Below are 22,201 nucleotides of genomic sequence, written 5' to 3'. Positions count from 1 at the left end.
GCAGCAAGTTGGGGGTGAAAGAGAATATGGTCTTCAGAGCTACCACAAGATCTGGGGCAAACTGGATGGGAATTAAGCGGGCCGCCAGCGTGGCTCTTCTTACCAACGGTCAGCTGTTTGTTTTGAATGCACGCTCTTCAGAATGTTGTAAGCCTTTGGTTAATTTCCAGAGTTCTGAAAAAGTTGATTTCGACTGTTTCTGCCAGTGTTCTTGTTGCTGGTATGGAGGAGCGGGTTTTCAGGAGCCTTTACTCTGCCATTGCCGAAGTACTTCTGGGCTCTCTCTTGGGGATACTGACTGTTCTAAAACCTTTCCGGATGACTTCGCCAAGATGCAGGCCACCTGATCCCTACTATCATGCTCTGGTCAAAACGGAAAGAAAATCTTCCTTTTTCTCAGTGGCCCCTTAAGCTCCCACTCTATTTCTCCACTGTCTTTCACCCCCAAACTCACTGCAGGTCTAGTCTCGATGCCCAGCTTCCATTTGATGGTAACAGCTAACACTCCACAAAAGCTTGCTCAGTGTGCCAGGCTTTGTGCTAAATGCTTTACCTCTGTTGTTCCATTTAGTTATCCCAGTGGTCTGAGGAGATAATTGTAGTCACACCCATTTTCCAGGTGGGAATACTGAGCTGTGATGAAGTTAAACGACTTGTCCAAGGTCACATGCCTGGTAAAAGATAACATATTTCTAACCCATGTTGGTTTGACACAGAAGTCCGTATTTTTTCAATGGCTCCCAAAGGCATTTCCCTGTGAGGGAATGTGACGCCGGCTGGGAAAAGGGATAGAGGTGGCCACAGCTCTCGAGGTAGTCTGTCCATCCCTTTCCTCAGCTCCAGTCCCGATCAGATGCCCCATTGTTTCAACTTAGCTGCTCTCCCCCAGCCTCCTCCCCCCGTAGGGGAGCCCTGGTGTGGAGGAGGAAGTGGGGACGCAGAGTCAGAGAGCCGGGTGTAAAGCCTGCCTTCGCCATTGGGCTGAACTATGAGAACTTACTAACCTGGTCTATAAAATGAGCTGAAGAAAGCGACCTCATGGAGCTGTCACAGTCACATGTGGGAATGTCCCTGGCACATAGTAAGCCCTCCCGTACCAGTTTTTGTCCTTAAGCCCCTGCAGTATCATATGGCTTACCCCTCACCACTGCATGGGATAGCTTCTCCTGAAAGGCACCGCTGAGGCCTCTTCTAATCACCGAATCCCTTCCCCCTTCTCGGCTGTCAGCCACCTTGACATTTCTGCCACATGTTCTGCTCGTGGAAGAGACGATCTATCCCTATTGCTCTTAGTTAAGGCCCCCCCAAACTACAAAATGCTCCCCCGTCCACCAATGTAGAGGGCTTCTGGAAAGCTCAGCTCAGTGGTTCTCAACGAAAATATGCATCAGAATCCTGAGCGAACTTAGTAATGCATAGTCCCAGGCCCCCAGCAGCCCCGAGCTGTTGGCCTAGGTTGGAAAACTGGGACACATGCGAGTCTCTGTCATTTGATCCAGTCTTGGAATTGGAAAAAGTAACACTTTAAAATTGAAATGTCCTCCCCGGTGGGCATATTGTCTCTACAAGTACAAAGATATTCTCAAGGTTGTGCAGGTCCGATGGGATGTGTTAAAGGAGAGAAGGGGCACTGGGGAGTACAGGGGGACCAGGAAAGCAGGGAAGAAGGAGCTCTGTGGATGCTCCAGGACAGCAAAAGGCAAGGCAGGATAGGAGATGCCTGAGACCCAGAGGAGAGGGGGCAGGCCCGTGTCCTGAGCACTCCCGGACCTGGGCTATTTTGTGACCGTGAATAAGCCCCTGCTGGGTTCTCGGCCTCAGGCTCCAGGTCTCCACACCTGTGGTGCTGCCTGCCTCCAAGTTTGAAGAGAGGTTAAGGCCAAGCCAGGCTCCTGAGGAACTCTGGGTGCATCTGCCCGTGAGGCTTGGGGTGACTGCAGTGCCTCAGCAGAGCACGTCAGCTGTGGTCTGAGATGGCCTGTCCGTTCTCTGCCCTTGCAGGGCTGGCCGCGACGGAGGTGGCACCCTCTTTCTCCAGGGTCCTGAAGGACTGCACTGTCATCGAGGGCCAGGACTTTGTGCTGCAGTGCTCTGTGCAGGGGACCCCGGTCCCCCAAATCACTTGGCTGCTCAATGGTGAGTTCCCCCCTGCTCTAGCCCCCTGGGCCCTTTGGCTCTGCCTGCGTTCTCACTTAGCTTGCCCCATTTATCCCTCAGAACCTACAGGGTACAGAGAGCTCACGGGACTGTGGCGTCTGCCATCGCCTGGCTGGGGACATCGGGCAAGTTGCTATTCCTATCTGAACCTTGAGTTCCTGCAACACATGAATATGTCAGCTGCCTCCCAGGGTGGTGGTTGCGAAGTACATTAGATCCTTTATATAAAACAGCTAATGTACATGGCTGCACAGGCAGTTTGGTTCATTTATGTGGCCAGGCTCATAGTGGACCCTCAATAAATATTTGTTGAGTCAATAAATGAACAAATTAACAAATTAGTGAACGATACTAGAAGTTACTCATGGAACCTCGCCTTTTATTTAGTGGCAGTTGGTTTTGGGATTCATAGACAAGTAACTCGTTGTAATGTTATAGTCCTATAGAGACATGCCAACTTTTTTTTTTTTTTTGCCAAGTAAGGCCCTTTGAAAAAATTAGTTATCATATATGATCACTCTTCTCTTGGTAAAAAAAGCCTTTCGATTCCAAAAGTATGGGAGGACTCTAATTTTAGAACTGAGAACAGCCCATCAAATTAATGGCATTGGGCAGGGTCTGCTTTGGAAACCCCCGCTTTGGGGATCCACAGGGAGGATGAAGGAGAACTGCCAGTGAGAGGACCAGGGCACTTCTGGCCTTCTCTGCCATCTAGGGGCCAGGGGACCTCGGACACCGCCCTTCACCTCTCCGGGCATCAGCTTCTTTATGGGTGAGGAGATGGGCTGGAACAGAAGTTTTGGGACCTCAGCCAGCTCTCAGGGCTGATAGAATAGGCTCCTTAAGGGACAACGGCACCTGTCACCTATGCACCAAATAGCCCCGTTTCTACACTATTGACGCACCAAATAGCCGTTTCTACACTATTGACGTGTTACTTGGGAACCTTCCCAGTTGGTATAGTTTGCTTAGGCTTTGCTAGAGATTATCTCTGGTCAAGTGAGAGAAGGTGCATATAGTCTTCCTGTGTGTCATCTTCGTGGGCAAATAAGTGACAATTGAGGTCACCCTTCCACCCCTCACTGTGGACAGAGCTTCTGTCGGATCCCGTGACTGACTACAGAGAGGCAGCCTCCTTGCAGCTGGAACAGAACACGATGTTAAAGACTAGTAATGGATCTGAGTAAGAGAGTTTCACTTCCGTCTGGCTCAGGGTCCAGACCAGGGGTCAAGAAACATTTTCCGTAAGGCCAGATAGTAAATATTTTCAGCTTTGCTGGCCATACAGTCTCTGTCACAACTACTCAACTCTGCTGTTGTGGCATCACAAAAGCAGCCAGAGACAATATGTAGATGAATAAGTATGGCAGTGTTGCAATAAAACTTTATTTATGGACACTGAAATGTGAATTTCATACAATGTTCACAGATCACGAAATATTTTCCCTTTGATTTTTTTCAACGATTTAAAATCTGTAACAACTATTCTTAGCTTTCAGGCAGTACAAAAACAGGCTGCAGGTCAGATTTGGCCTGTGAGCAATAGTTTGCTGATCCCTGGTCTGCACCCCTCAGGACCTGGAAAAGCGACCCCACCTTTTTAATTCTTGGTCAATCTTGGCATTTCCACACCATTGCCACTAGAGGGCGGTCGTGCTCAAGTTCCCCTGGCTGCTACCCATCTTGTCGTCCCAGTCTCCGGGCAGGGAGAGTTCTGTGTCTCCAAATTCTGAGTGCCTTGAGCCAACAACTCCTTTCTGGGGCCACCATTCTATCCCATGTGTGTAGGACCAAAATGAGTTATGCTCCAGTAACAAAAGAGGTCTTAAACACTATGTTGGCACATTTCGACAGCAGAAGCACTTTGATGGCAGTCATGAAATGTACTGGTATTTGCAAGGAAGAGAGGTGTTAGAGTGTCTTTTTTTTTTTTTTCCTTCCACAAAAAGCGAAGAGCAGTGTTCAGTCCTCTCAGTAGCCCGATCCTGGCCCTTGCCTTTCCCAGCTCCCAGCCCCACCTTTATGAAGGGCAGAATCTCTTCCCTCCCGCCCTATGGCATGCTTGCTTGGCAGTCTCTGCAAACTGTCATGGAGACACGAGGTGTTGCTATGTGCAGAAGAAAACATTGCACTGCAGGGAGAGGACTTCTTTCTGTACTTTCTCCTTCCCCCCACTGCCCACCCCCAATTTTATGAAGTGCAAACCAGGACCCTGGGGCCTGACAAGGGAAGAAACTGACAGTCGCTTCCTATATGGTAAGCAGACACATTCCTGCTCTGAGGCCAGAATCTTCAGTAATGAGATTTTTTTTTTTTTCCTGGAAATGAAAGCTCACATCCTGGAATGATAAAGTCTCAGGGACATATAGCATTAAGGAAACCACTGGAGTTCATAGCATGCACTTCTATCTCCATGCAGGGTTTTATGTGACCTGAATAAAGGGCCTCTTGTGTTAGGGACTCTGGGAAGAAGGGGCCAGAGTCATTTTTAGTTTCCCATATTTATCTTTTCCATGAACCCTAAAATGCACCAAAATGCACCTAATTACAACGTCAGGTTGAGGTCACACACTTGCTTTCTGATGAATATCTGCAGTGGGAAATGGAATCATTATTTCTGGAGATGTCTAAAAGGAGCCGGGAGCCTCCTGTTGTCTGGGTGAGGCCTGTTGTGCCTGAGGCTGGGCTATGGGCCAGATGACCCTGCAAGATTCTTTCCAGGCTCAGAATTCTGTGGAGTCCAGGCTGTGGATGTGGGGACTGTTTCTTTAAACAAAATGCACAGAACTCTGCCCCCTTCCCTGCTGCATTCGAAATGCCTCCAGAATCTCTCCCCACAGTCCTTCCAGCCCCAGCCTTGCTCCTGCACCCCAACAACCACGGCCTCTCTTCCATGTCCCTCCCAAACACCTGCTTTCTCTGTCCAGCTGGCTAGGGGAGGGCCTGACACGTCAGCCTGCAGTGGATCTGAGCGAGCATGGTGACATGACAGCAGTAGCCCCAGCACTGGGAGCCCCTTGGCCTGAGTCTTCCTGTGCTTCCCTCCACAGAGCAGCCCATCCAGTATGCTCACTCGTCCTGCGAGGCCGGTGTGGCTGAGCTCCACATCCAGGATGCCCTGCCGGAAGATGATGGCACCTACACCTGTCTGGCCAAGAACACCGTGGGGCAGGTGTCCTGCAGTGCCCGGGTCACTGTCCATGGTAGGAGCCTCTGGGCACCTCTCTAGAAGCACCTTTGCTGCAGACATCTGCTTGGGAGAAAGAGCACACTGCACCTGAAGGCAGGCAGGTGGAGGAAATGGCCTCTAGAGGTCCACAGTGACAAGGCAAAGGCCCGTCCCCCACCCCCTCACCCCAGCGGGGCTGAGGGAAGATGCAGGGGAAAGAGGCAAGGGCTCCCTTGGCTCAAGAAGCTTCCAGTGTGGTAGGAAGAAGTCCTTGCACATTGAAAGATGTCCCAGGAGGAGTACTCACATACCCTCTTAGGACTTAGGGGTCTCACAAATGCCACCTCCCGTGCTGGGGGTCACTGGGTAACAGAGTGCTGGTACTGAGGCTTCGAGAGGGTCCCAGGTTGTTGCCCTTTTCCTTCTGACCCTGCTCCTCCCCACCAGCCTAGGCTGGTTTTTCATAATCAGCAGCCTGGTGTCCAGTAATCTGATTATCATGCTCATCCATTGATCCTCGCCGAGCCCTTAGTCCCAGGAAGTTCCAGGGGAGTCACGGCCCTCAAGACAGAGCTGTCTGGGCTGTGGGGTCAGCGGGCATGGTGACAGTGCCCAGGGAATGCTCCCTGGGGTCAGGGTATCCAGGTAAGCCTGCCTCCCCACCCCACCCCCGCCCCAGGCTTGGGCCCCCGCTCCTGTGTTTGACTGGGGCCTGGGGGCTCTGCTTTCCCAGCATGCTGGCAGGAGACCATGTCTCTTCCCTCTGTCCCCCAGGGTTCAGGTCTTGTGGGTAGAGTCTCCCAATAACGTGAGCAGCTGCCTTCTGGGTGGCCACAGGACCCGGTTTCACTGAAAAGGGTAAGGGGAAAATCACGCGCTGGTTACTGCACTAAATACTTTCTCATTTAGACCTCAACAGCCATGGGGAGGGCCATGCTCTCCCTGCTTGCCCTTATTTTAGATGGAAGGGTCTGGAGGTCTCAGAAAGCATACGCAACTTGCCTAAACACACAAGCTGATAAGTCAGACTGGGCTTTCAGACCCAGATCGCCGTGACTTCAAGCCTGTGCTCATTCCTATGCCCTGCCCTTTTCCAGAGTGTGAATCCACTGGCCCGGAGGGGGAGCCTGAGCCCTGGAGGCTGGGCAGTGTCACCCCTTAAGGATGAAGGGGCTTGTGCTGACGCTGGCTCTGTGAGGCTCTCTGCCAACAAGGGGCACACTCCTGGGCCTCCCCCGTTTCTCTGAAGTGCTCTGGCATGGAGTCCTCACCTGCCTCCTCTTCCTTCCAGGAAGCCATTCACACCCAGGTGGGAGCCTGACTCTGGCCCCCCGGGAATCTGTCAGCCAGAATGGTGGCTGCCATATCTATTCTCTTTGTCCCCACAGATCTCCTTTCATGGCTCAGTAAGGGGCCTCCGGAAATTGTGATAATGAAACAAGAAGAGATCTGAGCTTCGTCTCTTTGGGCCAGGGGAGCGGCCCTCACCTTCCCAACAGGGGGCTCTCCTTGGAGGTCCACGTGGCCTACTCCAAAGCCTAGTAACGGGCAAGAGGGCCAGAGTGACATGTGATGGGTCTCTTGCCCAAGACTCTCTCCCCGCTAGCTTCAGCCAGTGGCCCTGCTAATCCAGTGCCTGTCCCCACTTGCCTGGGTTTAGATTGGATTAAAGAGACCCAGCTGAGCTAATAGTCCCTCTGGAGGGGGGGTCCCTAGATGAAGGATCAAGGAGTCTTTGGGGGCGTCCTCCTTGTCCCCAGGTCTGTGGGAGTAGTAGGGCCTGGGTGACTGCCCATCCAAGCGTGTTTTAAAGCAGAAACAGGTCCCCAGCAAGAACTCTGCCAGAACCTTTTGGGTTTTCTCTGAGAACAGCCCTGAGTGAGTGAGAACTCCCTCCCGGTGTGGGGATTTGCTGGCCTGTGAAGGCCAAACAGAGGCTCAGATACCATAAATGGTGAAGCAGGCTGAGAGACGCAGCCGCATGTGCGGGCCACAGGGGTGGGCTGTCTGCACAGGAGCGAGGTGGGCTGAGCCTGGCACAGTGATACCCGCTGGCTCCCTGCCCCAAGGCGCTCAGGCAGCTCAAGGCCACGTCCTGCACCATTCTCAGCCATGGGGTTTTTCTTACTTTATTGGCAGCTCCTGGGGCTCCAGGTCTCTGGGGGCGGCCAAGGGGTTGGGGTGACCGCAGGAGAGACGTTTGTTCCTACTGTACCCAGCATGGTTCTGGCCCCTCCATCGCTGCCCAAGGCCTGGCCTTTCCGTTAACCCTCAGTGTGGCACTAGCCACAGTCCCATCCTGGCCGTGGAGCAGACTGGCCGGGAGTGCATCCTGCTGCACCACCAGCTCGCCTGGCCACAGGGGTGCCATTCCAACCCCCAGGCCTCGCCTTCCTCTTCTGTGCAATGGGGACACTGATAGTCACAGTCCCCAGTACTGAGGATTAAGTTAATAAATACACGCCATGTCCTCAGAACCGAGGAAGGGCTCAGTGTGTGCGGTTGTGATGATTGTCCAACGGACCCCCCCAACTTTTACACAAGGTAAAATTCAAAATGCCAAGTCTAAGCAGTTTTACCAAAGGACCAGCTTTGCCACAGTGGGTGGGAGGTTGTCTGTCCATCTGTGTGCCTGTTCGTTTGCTTTAAGTAAGGGCGAGAATCCCAGAATCCTAGAGGGAGGGAGGCACCCGGCAGACACTAGAATCTGAGGAGGACCCCATTGTAGGGGCTGTGGCCACGAGAGGGCGCCTTTGAGCAGGGCGCCCAGGCCATCCACTTTCCCGGGAGGGGGCCCTTTCCAGGGCGGCCGTGCTGCAGGCACACTCAGCGGAGAATCCCGGCGATGCTCCTCAGAACGCCAGGTGTGGGTGCTCTTTCTCACCTCGTTAGCCTCTTGCCAAGGTTTTGCAATCATCCAGAAATCTCTGGCCCAGCACTCTGATGTGATTTCTACTGCCACTTCACCCAGCTTTCTCTGCCTCCTCTCCTCTGCAACCCCTTTCTCCAAAATCTGCCTCTCTCCCCAACAAATGTCATTTCCTTTAGGAAGCCCTTCCCAGGAGTCTCCCTTATCATTGTGCTTATTTTCCAACAAATCTGTACTGAGCCCCTGCTTTGGGCCAGACATCATTCTGGGGAGGCCGCGGTGAGCAGGACAGACAAGCTCTGTTTTCCTGGCGCGTTCGTTCTGATGGGGAGACACACCATAATCAGCACATAGTTTAATCAAATACTGACCGAGAAGGGTGGAAAGGATCCTTCTGGAGGATGGGTGAGGACATTGGGTGGTGAAGGAAGGCTCTAGGTGGAGGGGACTTTTGAGCAGAGACTTCAGTGAGCTGGAGAGAGAGTGCTCTAGGCGGCCGGGGCAGCAGGTGCAAAGGCCCTAAAACTGGCAGCAAGGTCAGCCTATTCAAGGAATAGCCAGATAACCAGGGTGGCTGGAGGAAGGTGAGAATGAGTTAAAGAGAGGCAGGGGCACCTCAGGCAGGGCCGCTAGGGAAGTAGCCCACATTTTATTCTAACTGTGGGATTTTACTCTAATTGCTTGTCTAATTGTCTTCCCTGTCAGACTGTAAGCTTCCTGCACGCAGGGACCGTGTCTTACTCATTATTGCATGTGGATCCAGGCCTGCTATGTGAGCAGGTGTTCAGGGAATGGATGAAAGCACATGGCGGTAGGCAGCCTCCCTAGACATGCAGCAGGCGTCCCTCTACCTCTTGACTTCCCTGGGGGCTCAGTGCTCAGTGGAGTATGCAAGAAACCCACCAGCTAGCTCTCAAGAGTCCCTCAACAAATATTCCTTCTGTCCTCCCCCCACCCCAGGACAAAAAAAAAATCCCCAATATTTAACCAGGCAATGAAAGCCTTTCCCCACCAACCCAACCCAAGATGGAGACTAAAGGATGATTAATCTAAATTCCTGCAGAGCCCAGGAAGATCAGAGGGAGAGTAAATATTTCAGTGTATTTGGACTGAGTCATTGGGGTGGGGGAGAGACTTTCTCAGGCTAGAATACTTTAATTTATCTCCCCCTGGAGTATCTTTGTCAAGGCTAAAATTCTTAAGTGACTAGATGTACTAACTTGCTAACTGTGCCCATTTTGACTTTAGTGTCTCAGCCTAATGGTGTTTATTTAACTGAAGGCTTGCTGGGCCTCCTGAAGGCACCTAAGGACATAAAATATCGGGAAATTTTTTAAGAAACTGATATCTAGAGTAAAAGTAAGAAACTTAGAGCATGAGTAGAAGCCCAGTTCACTCTCAGGTTAGTGACAGGCACTCGCCCTGACAGCCTCCCACCCCCACCTCTCTCCCAAGTTATGCTCAGGTACTTAGGGTGCTATATAATCTGTCTGATGGTGTCAGGTATGAACTCTCCCCTCCATAAGCTTACAAGCACTGAAAACATGTCTAATAGTTATGTTAGCTAAAGAGAAATGTGTTGAAGAAGGATGAACACTGGTTTTAATTTTTTTGTCTCTTAAGACCCTTAGCCCACCCACCACATCTGTCCCAAAAGTCTTTTAAATTCTAAGAAGGCAAGCAGATAAGTGTTAAATTATTTTATAACCAATATTCTAGTTTTATATAGTTTGAATACAACAGAAACGGTTTTGTGCACCATGTGGGTTCTTCGTGTCGCAGGAAGACTTCTGAGTATATGTTTGTGTATATGTGTCCATATCATAGAACTGGGGCCTCATTTTACTAATTGGACAATTAGAGAGGCAGAACTGTCTAGTTCTCCAGCCCACTGTTGGCCTTATCTGTCATTTACTTGCTTGGAGTCCTTGGTCAAGAATGCCATCCAGAATTACAGCCTTGTGTCCCTAACAGCAGAATATGATCCGTGCTACGACCATATGGTGGAGACAGTGGTTTCCAGGCACTCATCGGGAGGGAGCACTGGGGGCTTTGGCTGCTACACCTTTATGTTGAGAGTTTGGTTGTGAACTTCTGAGTCAGTCAGAAGGCTGTGATGGCAATGATTCCTGCTTCCCCTCCAGCAACCCTACCACTACTGGTCAGAGATCTTTTGGGGGATGTCATACGTCACTGTTTCCTTTTGTTCTTTTCCTTGCACACTTCTATTCCCATTTGCTTCTTAGGTTCTAGAGAAGTCAGTGGGAGGGAAGAAAAGCCAACAGAGTAAGGCTCTTTCTATGACACAGAAGTAGAAGTTTTGCTGAATCACCAAATAGGTTTATTTGGTTAGGAGAGACTTTTGTTGGAAGAGAAGTCAAATACTGGGGATTTACACCTTGTGTAAGTGCCCTGCAAATAGGAAGGGGTTGGGTGGAGGTAGGCTTTCTTTGAAGAGTCCTCAAGAGTCAACAGTCATGGCATGTAGGGAAAGGAGGCTAGTCTGTGATCCCCGGACCGTGCTGGATTTTGAGCACCAAATAAAGAAAGAAGGGAGGACTGTGCTTCCAGAGTTCCCCTTCAGTTGGTGATTTACTGAATTTCCATACTCTAACAGGGCTTGGAGTGAATCAGATTTGCTGTTGGAATGGTATTTTGCAATGTAATGACTAAGCAAAAGAGCTCAGCAGTGGTTTCCAACTGTGCGTTTGCAAGAGGTCTGTGTGTCTGTGCATGAGAGGCTTTAGGAGAGGGGGTGTTAGGAAGTAGGGGAGAGCCATTCCACATCCATTTTCATTGGGTGGTCACCTGTGAATCCAGGGATACGGGCAAGCTGCTGCTGGACAGGGCCTGAGGCTCTGAGAGTGGGACTTAGTAAATGGCCCTGACAGCAATAGGCAGGGGTCCCTCTGTAAGGGAGAGTCCTTGGGGGGCTCCTTAGATGGTAGGGTGTTTCCCACCAACACCCTGTCTCTGTTTATGTGTCTGTGTCATCTATTTAAGCACTTTCCTACAATTTCTTGTTTTAATCTGAAATAAGTTTTAAATGAGCTGGGAGCCTGCAGAGGGCCATTTTCAAGGCAAGCCCCTCAAAACATAAACATGTGTATTTAATGCAAGTTCGGATCCAATGAGGGTGGCTAATAGAAGGAGAAGGGTGGAGAAAGCGCTTCTAAGGAGAAACCCCGAATTGTTTTTCCCGCTCAACCCGTGGCCAGGAAAGAAAGGGCTGAGATCACAGCCAGTCACGGGGACAAAGACTGCAGACACTTCTAGATTTCAAGCCCAAGAGAGGCTGACAGCATCATTCATGTCTCCAGGTTTGAGGAACGGCTTATACAGGTCATTGCATAAGAATTAATGAGAAGGGCAACAAAGTGCACCTGTTGTCTGGGTACTTAGCTCTTTCTCTGAATAAGAGCTTTTCAGAAATAAAATAATTGAGTTAATACCAGTTCATGTGAGTCTTGCAAACCATCAATTAATGTTTTTAACGAGGAACTTTTTTTTTTAAGATTTATTATTTGACGGAGAGAGACACAGCGAGAGAGGGAACACAAGCAGGGGGAGTGGGAGAGGGAGAAGCAGGCTTCCCGCGGAGCAGGGAGCCCGATGCGGGGCTCGATCCCAGGACCCTGGGATCATGACCTGAGCCACCCAGGTGCCCCGAGGAACGTTGTTTTGACAGAAAAAAAAAAAAAACTAATGGGTTAGAAGAGCTGACTTGTCAATTATTTCCTTCCCATCACAAGTCCGCTCTCCCCTTGTGAATGACCTCCACTTCACAGGTGGACAAAAGCCGTGCTGGGAGGTAAGGCGCCGCCCACCGAACCCAGCGAAGTAGCCAGGCCTGCAGCTGCTTCGGCCCCCGCGTCTCCCCCTCTGGGCTTGGGGACCCTGACAGGTTCTCCGTTTGCTACTTCTGCTTCCCCGGAGCAAGAAGTTAATGTGGAAGTTTGTGACAGGAGTCTTCAAAAACAGTTGCTGATGAGTCAAAACAGAGCAAAAATGGCCAAGGAGGAAAACATCAGAGGGTCAGTAGGCAGGGAGGCCCTTCCTTTCCCCTCCATCCATCCCCTCTCTGCCCTGTCCTCTCTCCTGTTCCTCCCCCTTCTCCAATCCCGTCACCAGCTTTAATGGATACGGCACCATACTTGTTGTCAACAAACTGTTCCTAAGTATTCTTGATCTCAGGTCTTGTCTTTCCCCGGAGGCAGGCTTGATCTGTTCCCTTTCTCTGCACATGGAACAGGGCACCCAGTAGCTAGCTACTCAGTTAAATGACAGAGTGTGTCCGTGAGTGACTCTACAGTCACTGGCCAGGGGACCAAGTACAGGCACCACAGGTGAGTCACGTTCCATCTTTAATTCTGGGCCAGCACATCCAGGTGGCTTGGCCCTTCCTGGATCTCAGAGAGTGGGCGCCCTCTGGGCTTGGTCTCAGCACAGCGGCAGGAAGCACAGCTGTGAGGAAACCTGGGGTATATTTAGTCTGGCCCCATCTGAGCAGGGTGGCACATCTGTCTTTGGGTCCCGTGGACCCCTCCCTTGCCATCTGTGTGCTGTGGCCGGTGCCTGCCGTCCCCCTGCTTCAGACCAGGACTGTGCCAGAAGACAGCTAAGGCGCAAGCCCAGAGGTGCACTTCTCTAGGGGCACTAGTGAGCCTGGGCATGGACACAAACTATGTCAGAGAGCTCCTGCTGGAATTTAGGTGGCCCAACCAAGAAAAGGGAGTGGGTTAGGAACAGAAAAAAAAAAAAAAACCAACCAAAAACCATGTATTTTTATACTTATTATGTGCCAGATATTATTCTAGCTGCTTTACATATGTTGCTTCTTTTAATCATCTAAAAACCCTGCAGTATTTATCATGCATTATACTGATGATGTAGACGTTACGCTTATCAACACTGTAGCATCAAGAACTGATGATACTGTGGGTTGGGGAGCTTGCTTCAGATCACACAGCCAGAGCTTCGAGTGAGTTCAGAGTACCACCTTCCATCTGTCTTCTTGTTTGATCCAGCATAAACTGATGCCATAGCGTATAGGCCACAGATGAGACAGAGTAATTTGTTTGACTTTGAAATTAAGTGCAGTACACACATCTTGCCCTTTCCACCTGGCTTGGCCTTGCTCTGAGTTCGCTGTGCTCCCCTGGCTAGAGGCTAGGATGGGGGTCAGCAGATAAGACCTCTGTCCTTGTGGAGAGTTTGCCACCAGAAAAGCCTGCTTCACGTGGAAGAGATGGCCTCCAGAACATCTTGGCCTTACCATCAGAAGGCCTGGGTACAAGCTCTAGGTCTGCCTGTGACTGGCCCTGTGACCTCGCGCAGGTCACTTCAGCTGAGCACGCCCTGGCCTCCTTCTCGGGAGACTAGGGTGGTGGGATTGGGACTGGGGCCTCGGGATTCTCGTGAGGGCTGCTTTCCTCAGGCTGCTTCCAGAAAACTACTTGCCCCCAGACTGAGATCCTCACAGCTCCTTAATCCCAGGGCAGAGTGTGTTTCTGGGAGGGTTGGTTGGTTTCTCACCCTGTGAAGAATTTGGGGTGGTTGAATGCTAGGGATGACTCAGCCATTCGCTAGCCTGGACTCAGTCACGCTGGTCCCATGTGACCGCAGTCTGTAGGTCTGAGGCCAGGTTCGTTCTGCACACTTACTCCCAACCATTTCCTTTTGCCCCCCTCCCAGGCCCGGGGCCTAGGGAACACAGGGCAGGGCTGGGACGGCGGTGCCAGGGGACTCCATGTCTCCCAGGCCAGGCGCCCACAAAGCAGTCACCTACTCAGCTGTCTCCTGGAGAGGGTGCAGCCAGGTTGTTCTCAAATTATTTTACATATATCCCAGGAGAGTTTTAAGCAATACATTTGTATTTCTAACAGTATTTGCCTTGTGTCATGTAAAAACAAACAAGTCTGTAATCCTTGGGTGAGGGCCCCATCTCTGTTCGTTTGCGGCTGATAACCCACAAGTAATGGAGCCCAAGTGGGTAGGTGTGAGTCAGCGCCCTTGTCAGCCTCACACGGAAGGTGTTGTTGGTGTTGAGCAGTCGTACAAAGTATGTCCACACGTTCTCTCTTCAAAACTCCTGAGATTATACCGTTACTACCGTCAACACAGGTGAGGCCGCTGAGCTTCAGAGAGAGGCCGTGACTTGCCCGAGGCCAGACCTGGGAGAGGGTAGGGGCCAAGGAGGGGCCGCCGCCAGCTCCAAGGAGGGTCTGATGTCCCCGCAGCACGTAGGCATGCCCGTCTACATGGACCTCTGAAACCGGGGACTGGCTGAGGCAGCAGAGGGGCAGAACGGGGGGAATCTACACAGGCAGAAACATTTTGTCCTCAAGCCTCAGTCCCTGCGGGACAGGAAATTCCTCAACTCTCCTGAGGGAGCCTGCTTTCCTGGCCACGGCAGCCCAGGGCACAGCAACGAGATCTCTGCCCTTGCAGTTCTGGGCCTCCCCGAGCCCACTCCTGGGCCTCGGGTCAAGGGAAAGTCTGCCTGGCTGCCCCTCTGACAAAGGCAGCGATGCTGGGGGCCGGGGTGGAGGCGGCGGCCGGGACCTGAGAGCACAACCCCCGGTCTCGGACCGTACGGTACCCTGGCTCCGTGCCTTTCACAATGCGCCTGCCTTGGGGGAGGCTTCCCTGCAGCATCCTGAGCCTTCTCCGCCTCTCCCGTCCCCACTTCCAGAGGCTGTACCTGGAGAGCTCTGCAGCGGGCCCAGTTTTGTTTTGAGTACCAAAAGTTAGAAACTCAGTGCCAGTTTGGAGTTCTATTTTCCTCAGGTATATAAAGCACCGTGGAGAGGTGTCCCCATGGCTACTGGCTTTCTGGAAACCTGGTATATATGGCCCTTGCTAATAAGAACCCAAAATACCAGAGTCCCTTTCCCCCAAAACTTAGAGTTTAAGTTAGAGATATTCTAGCCCTCTCCCTCCCTACCCCTGCCCCTGCCAAAACACAAGAACAAAATAGCTCAGAATGATTGAAGGTCCAAGCCACCTGGCTCGCAGGGCAAAGGGCAAGATCAGAGACTGGGCAGCCACGAGCTGGTCCTGCACCAGGGCTGTCCTGTGTGGGAAGCTGACACTGGCTCAGCCACTCTGCTGCCCCTTCCCCTCTGGCTCGCACAAGGCAAGTCCAAGCCCAGCTTGGGGAGCATTCCAAGTATAACAGAAAACCTATTTGAGACCCCATCTCCCTGGAGAACTGAAACGGGGTGAGTGGGCCAGCCCTGAACCCAGAGAGTTGTTCTAGCTTTTGTCTTTGACTAGCTGCTATACTTCCTCCCTCCCTTTGAGACTTTCTTTTCCCAGTTTTTACTGAGATAGTAGTGATGTACGATAAACTGCACATATTCATGGTGGTTAATTTGAAACCTTCACCACAATCTTAAGAAATGAGCATCACCACCAACCCCAAATGTGTCCTGATGCCCCTTTACAATCCTTCTCCATAAGCCCCAGGCAACCACAGATCTGCTTGCTATCCCGAGATTTTGCATTTTCTAGAATTTTATATGAATGGAATCATCCAGTATATACTTTTTCTTTGGCTTCTTTTATTCAGTGTCATTTTTGTGAGATTTGTCTGTCATAGTGTGTCTTGTTAGTCTGTTTCTTTTTATTACTAAGTCGTATCCCACTGCATAAATACAGCACAATCTCTTTATTCATTCACTTGTTGATGGCCATTTGGGTTGTTTCCAGTTTGGGGCTGTTAGGAATAAGGCTGCTATGAATGTTTGTGTACAAGTCTTTGTCTGGAAGCAGGCTTTCATTTCTCCTGTGTAAAATACCCAGGGGTAGAGTGACTGGATCGTATGGTAAATGCACGTTTAACTTTTTAAGAAAGTGCCGAGCTGTTTTCAGAAGGGTGTGTGCCGTGTGTGGTTCAGCAGTGTGTGAGAGGCCCCGTCGCCCCACATCCTCACCCACGCCCGTGCTGGGGGTGGCCGGCCTTTTTCATTTGAGTCACTCTCGTGCGTGTAGTGTCTTTGGCTTTCTTGAGGTACTTAAAATCTCTCGGGAGGGTGATAGAGCGTCACATGGCCATAGAAAACGACAAGGAAGCTCTTCACTTCTGTTTTACGAAAGGCATCGAGGTATATTGTTAAATGAAAAACTAAGACATCAATCAGTGCATAGAGTGTGCAATCATTTCTTTAAGAGAAGAAAATAGGAGAGTATAGCTATTTGCTTGTGTGTTATATACACAGACATTCTCTGGCAAGATGAACAAGAAACTGAATATTGGTTGCCCCTGGGGAGAGGAGCCTGATGGCCACAGGTCAGGGATGGAAGGGAGACTACACATAGTCTTTGGTACTTTTTAAATTTGGTGCCATAGGCACATATCACTTATTCAGAAAGGTGAGTGAAATTAAAAAAAAAAAAAAATCTCCTAAGGTGGCAGGTGTTGAAGTTCTCCTGAGGAAGCAGAGCCCCCACTGGGCTTGGCCCTGCAGAGGCCTCTCCTTCCCCGGCTCCCAGGCAAGAGCACTGGCATTGCCAAGCAGAGAAAAAGGCTCACCTCGCCTTGTTGCTAGTGATCTCCAGCCCCTCCCCACACGCCCCACCTGCTAGCAGTCAGCCTCTGGCAGAAGCCCGAGCCTCACCAAAGCTGGGTGCCCAGCAGTCATCTAGTCTGTGTTTGTTGAATGAATATATGAGTGTTCGCCCCCCCCCCCCGTTCTGTTGTCTGCCGCACAGAAAAGAAGAGCGACAGGAAGAGCGGGTACCCTCTGCCCGTGGCTCCCAGCAAGCCAGTCGCGCCCCTCTTCCTGCAGGGCCTCTCCGACCTCAAAGTCATGGATGGAAGCCAGGTCACCATGACAGTCCAGGTGTCAGGTCTGTCTCTGCATCTCTCTCCTTGGGGTAGATGGGAAAACAGGTGCAGTTGCCATGTGCGCTTTGCTGCCCCACGTCCCGCTCCGGTCATCCCCCCACCAGAAAGCAGCAGGGGACCGTCAGGCAGTGGACCCGAAGAAGTGGAGCCTGCTGGTGCCTCTTTTCTGCTTCCTCTGGGCAGGAATTTCTGGATTCAAGGTTAATTCATGGTGGTCCAGAGGAAGAAGATGACCATAGCCAGCGGGGTGGGGATTAGTGGGGACACATAATGGGGCTACTGTAGCTGGAAGATTTTGAACACTGGTGCAAAACCAGCTGATGTGAGCTTCCCAGCTCTTGGAAGATACTTTGTTGCTCTATTCAAGGTTAAGGTGAGAAGATAGAGCAGAGGTTCTTCTAAAACCAGGGCGGGGTGACAAGAGCATGTGACCAGCAGCCCGGTGGGACTGTCACAGTTCCCGCTAGAGGCCAGCAAGAGAAGCCTGGGGACTCTGCTGGCACAGACTTACTAAACCGGCTTGTGCCCAAGCATATCCAGAGCTTCCTGTTCATTGCTGACCGCTGATCAGTCCGCCTGACAGCCTGGAGGCCACTCTCCTGGGCTTTAGTTCATCCTGAGCTGCAGAAGTAATAAAGATGAGCTGTGGGAGAACCAATGGACTCCCCCTTTCAGGGATCCCCATGCACCCCCAACTCCTACAAGCCTGAGGCAGCCCCATGACGGTCCCAGGCCTCGGCTGGGCTGCCTCCCCTGTCCACGCTCCTCGAATTGACAGAAATCAGAAGTGTTCTGCTCGTAGCGTCCGTACCCGTGCTAGCTAACCCATCAGAAGCAGACCCCACTCTCTCTCTCTCCTTGAGAGATCCTGACACCACACAGCCTCCCTCATCAGCCATTCCTGGGGCCTTGCTCGTCGGGAAGCAGAGCACAATGCTACCTACCGCAGGGGCAACTCTCAAAGGGGGCCATTGTTTTCTGCCCCACCAAACTGCTAGAATCTACCAAGGAAAGTAGACTGGTAAAACCTGAAAATGCTATCCACCCTGAGCTGTGTTTGGAAATTCACGTGAGCTGGTGCCCATGTCCACCCTCAGACCCAACATTTGTATGGCCGCAGAATGAGATGCTGACTTTTCCTCCTGGTAAAAACTGACAGAGGAGTGACTGCGAGGTCACCATGGCATTGCCTGGACGTGCACGCACTGTGCGGGGCAGGGCAGAGCCGGAAATGCATTCGCTTCACACCCAGGGAGCCGGTTACCATGTTCCCAAGCAGCTTGAATTCTGATTTTTTTCACTTCCCATCCTTTCTGGTTTCCGCAAATCTGTTGTTAAATAATTATCATGAATATGCATTGAGCACTTTCCTAGTGCCAGATGATATTCTAATCTGCTAAAGATTTTATTTATTTATTTTGGGGGAGAGCAGAAGGAGAGGGAGAGAGGGAATTTCAAGCAGACTCACACTTAGCGTGGAGCCCGATGCGGGGCCCGATCTCACAACAATGAGATCATGACCTGAGCCAAAATCAAGAGTCGGACGCTTAACCAGCTGAGCCACCCAGGCGCCCCTCTGATCTGCTACTCTAGTGGGCTGTTCCGGGAGACTGTATTAATTTATTCAATCCTCCCAACAAACCTTTGAGGAAGATATGGTTAGAATGTTTTGCGGATGGGGAAACTGAGGCAGAGAGAGGTTAGTGTTTAGTACAGTGTCACACTATTAAGTGCAAAGTTGCCACATGGTCCAGGGAACCAACCTCCTGCCGGGTCTGCCCGCCCTATCTCCCCCACTCAGGGAACCCACCCCCTGAGGTCATCTGGCTTCATGACGGGAATGAGATCCAGGAGTCGGAGGACTTCCACTTTGAGCAGAGAGGCACTCGGCACAGCCTTTGTATCCAGGAGGTGTTCCCGGAGGACACGGGCACGTACACCTGTGAAGCCTGGAACAGTGCCGGAGAAGTCCGCACCCAGGCGGTGCTCATGGTACAAGGTGAGGCTGTGGGGCTGACCAGGGTGGGGGCAGCTGGGGGCGGGGGGGAATCCGTGCAGCCCTAGTGGGCCCTCCAAAAGCCATTTGGAGGCGAGGAAACCACTTGAGCTCACTTGGTTTTTCCCATGGCCCCTGTGTTCCCCTGGTCCCATTCCAGCCTCCAAGGCCAGGCTCTGGCTGAGTGGCAACACTGTTCCCTGAAGCCGTCTGAAGTCCTTGCCCTCCCTGGGTCATTGGTGACAAGTTGCACAGAGGGCTAGGAGAGAAATCTTAGGATACACTTAACAATTAGGGAGCGGTAGCTTTTTGTCCCTTTTACTGAAATATCGTTAACACACAATGTTACATTAGTGCAGTGATAGCTTTTGAGGCAAGCTGTGGCCCGTTAGGGTCCTTGCCTTTAAAGAACGTATATTTAAGAAGAGAGAGCAGAGAAGGACACATAAAGCAAGTGACAACTCAAAATTATACACATCTCATTGTAGATCATTAACACCTAGGCCCCCTAACACCCTACTTCCCCTTGCTTTGGGTATACAATATTCTCACGTCTGTATTATCCTCAGAGAACATAACCAAGACAGATTTGCCATTAGAAAGATGTGCTGTAACTGTATATCCAATAAAAGTGATTTCTGGACCAGCTGTTATTTGGGTAGCATGCAGTCTTTGACGTTTACCACCAGGGAGAGCTGAGTGGACCCTGTTTGCCGAAAGGCCTTCCTCTCTAATTCAACCCTTTGCCAACTTCCAGAGCCTCAGGATGGCACCCAGCCCTGGTTCATCAGCAAGCCCCGCTCAGTGACAGCCTCCCTGGGCCAGAGTGTCCTCATCTCCTGTGCCATCGCTGGGGACCCCTTCCCCACTGTGCACTGGCTGCGTGATGGCAAAGCCCTCTCCAAAGACACTGGCCACTCTGAGGTGCTACAGAATGAGGACGTGTTCACGCTGGTTCTAAAGAATGTGCAGCCTTGGCATGCCGGCCAGTATGAGATCCTGCTCAAGTGAGTCCACATGTCCTGCCAGCTGCCTTTAACCCACTACCCCCCAAACCTCCTGTCAAAGTTCCCACCCAGGACTAGGAAGCAGCAGAAACCCAAAATAAGGTGCGGCTGGGCTCAAGGTAAGGAAAGGGCAAGCTCGGTGCTGCCAACAAGCTTTCGTTTCTCCCGCTTCAGTGCAAAGGTGTTCACTGAGCTCCTGAGCTCAGTTCCCCAGAGCCCCCTGTCTTATTACATCTTGGCTTTTGTTCCCCTATTATTTGGTGTGGGGAGAATATGAAGGAGGGAAGAATGGATTAAAATTGGAAAAGCAACAGGATAGAGGGAATGTATTAGTTATTTCTGGCTGTGTAACAAATTACCCCGAAACCGAGCAGCTTAAAACAACAGTTACCTTCTCACAGTTTCAATGGATTGGGAAGTTGACACAGCTTTGCTGAATGATTTTTACAGTGAAGATTGTTGGTAGGGACTGTCGTCTCTGAACACTTGACTGAGGCTGGAGGATCCACTTCTAAGATGGCTCGCTCATAGGACTGTTGGCTTGAGGCCTCAGCTCCTTGCCGTGTGGCCCTCTCCCTAGAACTGCTTGAGTGACTACATGATATGGCTTCCACAGAGCTAGGGATCGGGGAAGGGAATAAGCTGCAACCTGCAACGTCTTTTGTGATCTACCCTTGGAGGTCACACACTGTTACTTCCACTGTATTCTATTTGCTAGAAGTAAGTCACTAAGCCTGATTAGGGTCCATCTCTTAGAGAGAGGAGGGTCAAAGAATCTGTAGACATTTAAAACCACTACAGGGAGGTTAACTATGCCCATTCCTTTTTTTCCCTCTCGTTTAAGGTTTTTCTAGGTTACATGGGAAGGTAAGCTCCATGAAGGCACACTGCTTTGCTCCCAGTGCCTAGAACAGTGCCTGCCCAGAGTCAGCATTCAGTGGTTGTTAAATGAAAGTGATCCAGCAATGTTCTTCTACCTTGAAAATGCTCTCACTCTTAAAATCCCATGCCAGCCCTGGGTTGATGGAGACAGAGCGCCAGTCCCTAGGGTTGATGTAAGCACTGAAGAAGAGCACTCTTCTGACCTTGAGCCTGCAAACAGGACGTCATGCCACATAACAAAGATGTTTGGAGCTGCCCTGGCTCGGGTGCCCGGCCACTTTGCAAGGGACTTGCTCTCCTGGATAAATCATTTCCCCGTGCTGAGCTCGTCATGTTCAAGGCTCCAAGCTACATGCCAAAGCTACTGCCATGATTGAGCACGGTTCCGATAATAATAACAAAGCCCAGTGTGCGGCCCACCACTTGGGTCCTTTCTGGGCATGTGCTGTATGCTTGTATCAGTTCGCTTTTGCTGCATAACAAACTACTCGAATACTTAGTGGCTTTATAAAATATAGTCATTTATCATTTCTTTAGATGTGCTGGGAAGTTCTGCCTAGCTGGGCAAGGCTTAGCAAATCTCAGCTGAGCTATTGCCATGTCTGCAGTCAGCTGCGGGGGTGGCTTGTGGGCTGGCTGGTCATCCTGCTACCATCAGCAGTATGCATAGAACACACCTTTGCCTTAACACCCAAACCAGTTGTTATCGGGAAGGCAAGTCTGCCTCCAGAATAGAAAGGAGATGCACTCTCCCTCCCCTAGGCCAGTACAAATAATAGAAGCTGACGACACATGAGACTTGAGCTTGTCTGCATGGAAGGAGTCGTGCTGCAGGACAATCCTTTCACATTAATCAAACCAAATATCCTAGAAGGGTGAAGCTCCTTGTGGGATTTTGAGGACCATGGGCTGAGGTTTAGCAAATGAGTAAAGGCTTGGCTGTCGAGGGCACGTTGACGAGCTGAGCAACAAAGGGTCGGGGAGAGCAAGGCGAGGGCTGTGGGAATTCTGCCAGGGCCAGAGTGGAGGGTTGCACTGGGGGGTCGGCAGGCAGACTGTCTGGGCCCAGCTGGGGACAGTCATGAAACTTACGCTGTCCCAGCTGGAAGGGACTTCAGAAGTTATCTAGCCAGCTCATCGTTTAATAATGGGGGAAACTGAGGTCTCAGGGTCATGGATTTGCTCGTGGCCACACAAAAGCAAGTAGCAGAGCCCAGACTGGAACGCTCATCTCTTTTAATCAGATTCTCTCCCATTCCCTGTTTCTCCC

The 22,201-nt window shown here is 51.2% G+C and overlaps 1 protein-coding gene across 8 annotated transcripts in view; it reads left to right on the top strand.

Moving 5' to 3' along the window:
- The window catches only part of MYLK (myosin light chain kinase), a 259,025-nt gene that overhangs the window by 151,067 nt on the left and 85,757 nt on the right, over nt 1-22,201 (top strand). For 6 of the 8 annotated variants that reach the window (XM_073894409.1, XM_073894398.1, XM_073894396.1 and 3 more), the window contains 5 exons: nt 2,002-2,136; nt 5,208-5,360; nt 16,911-17,048; nt 18,848-19,045; nt 19,800-20,049. In XM_073894409.1, the coding sequence (XP_073750510.1) occupies nt 2,002-2,136; nt 5,208-5,360; nt 16,911-17,048; nt 18,848-19,045; nt 19,800-20,049 (874 nt within the window). Of the gene's footprint in view, nt 1-2,001; nt 2,137-5,207; nt 5,361-5,927; nt 5,972-16,910; nt 17,049-18,847; nt 19,046-19,799; nt 20,050-22,201 lie in introns of those variants that run through there. The other 2 variants (XM_073894402.1, XM_073894414.1) reach the window with 2 other exon arrangements.

This window comes from Callorhinus ursinus, unplaced genomic scaffold (assembly GCF_003265705.2).
Source record: "Callorhinus ursinus isolate GAN/ISIS: 27379988/994484 unplaced genomic scaffold, GSC_fseal_2.0 scaffold1, whole genome shotgun sequence".
Classification (NCBI taxonomy): domain Eukaryota; kingdom Metazoa; phylum Chordata; class Mammalia; order Carnivora; family Otariidae; genus Callorhinus; species Callorhinus ursinus.
Note: the sequence above shows the minus strand (reverse complement) of the source record. Positions and strands in the feature narration are given on the sequence as shown.